The sequence below is a fragment of the Mercenaria mercenaria genome, chromosome 13 (assembly GCF_021730395.1).
Source record: "Mercenaria mercenaria strain notata chromosome 13, MADL_Memer_1, whole genome shotgun sequence".
NCBI lineage: Eukaryota > Metazoa > Mollusca > Bivalvia > Venerida > Veneridae > Mercenaria > Mercenaria mercenaria.
Genome location: NC_069373.1, coordinates 63451658 through 63455240, shown reverse-complemented (window position 1 = coordinate 63455240; position 3583 = coordinate 63451658). Strand labels below are relative to the sequence as shown.

The following is a 3583-nucleotide window of genomic DNA, read 5'->3' as shown; positions in this document are numbered from 1 at the left end:
AGTGAAAGGCCAGTCTGTCAGCAATGTATGAATATAGATGCGAATATCGCTATTCCATAGTATATATTATATCGTTGGATGGGAGACTGTGTGCTTAACTGACGAGATTTTATCTCCCCTTTCGTATAAACCAGTCATGAAAAAAATTGCACGAAATAAAACTTTATAAAGAATCTTTAGCTACTGCATCTAAGATGATTATTTTATAACTTAATAACTTATTTCTGTACTTTCTATTCTTGTTTCAGGTAACTGAAAAGAACCCAGGACAATCAAATCTCTGTCTGCTTTTAACAGAATGTCTATCGGACGATACATCTGCAGAAAACGACGATTTTTGAAAATAGTTCAGTTTTTCATACTCTTCTTTTTCTTTCGAGTTATCCAGATTTCTTTCTTCACAACAAATGAGTTTGACGGCAACAGCATTGTCTTTATCAAAGAATTTAATAAAACGTTTCAGAAAGAGAGTAAACGCTTGAACACATTTCAGAATCCTAGTTTAGACAGCACCAATCACGCGGATCTCTACACATACGATCTGCCAGATATAACTAGCTATGAATTTGTAAGTGGCAAGCGATTCAAGGAATACGTTATACCCGTTAAGGACGAAAAAGTTGCGTATGGGCCGAATTTAGATCCACTTGAAGTTTTGCTTATACCGTTTTCTCACGTAGATCCGGGATATGGACTTACGCTGGAGAATTATTATCAAAGAATGTCAAAACACACACTCAATAACATGGTGACAAAATTGGAACAGTATTCAGATTTGACATTTCAATGGGCGGAAACAATATTTTTAGAACGATGGTGGAGAGATATATCTGACGATATGAAAACACGAGTGCGCGCACTAATACAAAATGGCCGCCTTGAAATTCTCTCTGGCGGATGGGTAATGCCTGATGAGGCTGTAACACATTATTCCCCAGTCATAGATCAGCTTATTGAAGGCCATCAGTGGTTATGGGAAAACCTTGGCGTAATGCCAAAAAATAATTGGGCGAATGATCCATTTGGCTACTCTAGTACATATCCATACATTTGGAAAAAGTCGGGTATGGAAAATATGGTAATTTTACGAATAAATCAAGCAATTAAGGCAACTCTGATGAAAAAACAGGCGTTAGAATTTATTTGGAAACCACTCTGGAGTACAAATTCATCTAACGACATATTATGCCATCTGATGCCTTACCGCGGATATTGGATAGGAGATACATGTGGTCCGTATAATCAACATATCTGCCGAGAATATGCTTTCATGCACACAAATCCTAAAGACAAGGTGGTATTTGTGACTGAGCAAAATGTGGCAGAGAGAGCACGAATTTTGTACGAGCAGTATAGAATTACAGCAGAGGTGTACAGGAGAGACAACCTAAATGCTAAAAACGAATCAGTTTCACAGAATTTGTATCTCCCGATCTTTCTTGGTGAAGACTTTTCATACGTTCATGGGAAAGACTATGATCTTATATATGACAATTATAAAAGACTGTTCAAATATATGAATGCAAAACGAGAATGGAATATCAACCTAAAATTTGGGACTATAGCTGAATATTTTGAGAAAATTAAAGCTAATCAGGAAAAAAGAACTGCTGAAGATGGTAGCAGATTTTCAAAGCTGTCAGGAGATTTCCTTCCCTACACAGATTATCAGAATGATTATTGGACAGGATATTACAGTACACGCCCATTCATCAAACATTTGTCACGTGAGCTACAGAATACTTTGAAAATGGCAGACATATTCCACTCTTACGCCCATGCACATGCGCAAACCAGTGGCAGTGCGTACAGCTCATATGCGGAAGTGACGGCACTTTTACGTGATGCGAGACGTGACTTAGGAATGTTTCTTCATCACGACGGAATTACCGGTACATCTGTCCTTCCGGTTATTCAAGATTTTCGCCTGAAAATCTTTGTCGCTCTCTCTAAAGCAAAACGTGCCATGAAACTAATTACTGCTCAACTATTAACGCTTGGTAACTTACCTGGACTTGACGTTTTCAAAGACACAATAAAGCGATCATCAATGACATCAATACCGGAGTATGAAATAATGAACTTATCTACTAATTTTAAAGTAGGTGGATCGTTTTTAGTTGTGGCCAATCCTTCGGTTAGAAAACGCAGAGACGTTGTAAGCTTTGCCGCAAAGTCGAAGGACAAATATACATTCATCTCATCTGCACACGGATCCGTGGAATTCCAAACACAGGCTATCAATGATGACACTCATCGTTATTTATTTTCTGTTGAATTGCCACCTCTTAGTATTAAGACATTTCGTATCGAAGCATTCAAAACGAAAAAAGATATGAATGCTACATATGAAGAGGATGTGGTTTTGAAACAACCGGAGATTAACATCCAAAATGAAATTCACGCTGGCGATAGAGATAAATTATTTCTTGAAAACACATATCTATATGTCGAAATAGACAATGACTCTGGTTTTCCGAAAAGAATGAAAATTAAAGATGATGAGGATTCTGAAATAGATGTATTCACGCAAGTATTAGCTTACAGCTCATTGCGAAGTGGTGCATATATATTTGCCCCCGATGGTAATGCTAAACAGTATTTATATAGTAAGCCAGCTATTGTTGTAAGTAAAGGACCAGTTGTTTCTGAGATTAAAAGTATTTACGCAAGCTTTATGCTGATTACTAGAGTATACAATGTTACTGGGATAAAAGGCATGGGTGTACATATTACCACTGAATTCGACATGACAAAAGAAAGAAAAAGCTTGAACAAAGAACTCGTATTAAGATTTCAGACCAGTGTCGATAACAGAAATATATTTTATACAGATCAAAATAGTTTTCAACTTATTGGAAGGAAAACACGCGCAAACCGTTTAATAGAGGAAAATTATTATCCGATCACGTCGATGATGGTGATTGAAGACAGTAAAAAGCGATTGACTCTTCATACAGCACAGCCACATGGTGCTGCAAGTCTCAGAAACGGGTGGATGGAAGTGATGTTAGATAGAAGAGTTACACGAGATGACGATAAAGGCTTAGGGCAAGGTGTTACGGATAATGTTTTAACTGTTGCCAATTTTGTTCTCCAAGTTGACACTAGAACAAGAGATCACAACGAGCTTCAAGAATTCAGATACACATTTCCATCTGAATCAAATCTCTTAATGAATGAAATATTAAATGAACCTACTTATAGTTTATTTGTGGAAGAAGGGAAGAGATTCAGGGAATTTGACTTAAACGAAGAAGTTCTAGAATTTTCCACGTTCAAAGACTCTTTACCATGTGGTGTTTTAGTTGCAGGAATGCGCATTCTTGCCAAGTCAGATCTTACGTATAATGGAACTAGTTTAGTTTTACACTACAAACCTACATTATCTGGGCTAAAAGAGAACATAGTATGTGGCAATCGAGTCGATGATATAACACTAAGACATATGTACCCTGGTATAAGGATAAAAAGTGCAAAAGAAACTTCACTGACCCATTTACACGAATTTGGAGAAACTGACTTGGAAGATAATTTGAGACCGGCAGACATGGAGTTGAGATCATTTAAATTAATGTTTTAA

At 37.0% G+C, this 3583-nt stretch overlaps 1 protein-coding gene across 1 annotated transcript; it reads left to right on the top strand.

The window, feature by feature from the left end:
• The first annotated feature begins 298 nt into the window (after positions 1-298).
• On the top strand, positions 299-3583 carry LOC123530261 (alpha-mannosidase 2x-like). Its single transcript, XM_045311031.2, has one exon. It carries the CDS (start codon positions 299-301, stop codon positions 3581-3583), a length of 3285 nt encoding a protein of 1094 aa, XP_045166966.2.

Coding starts and splice junctions, on each gene's coding strand:
- LOC123530261 (XM_045311031.2), top strand. CDS start 299: ATGTCTATCGGACGATACATCTGCAGAAAACGACGATTTTTGAAAATA.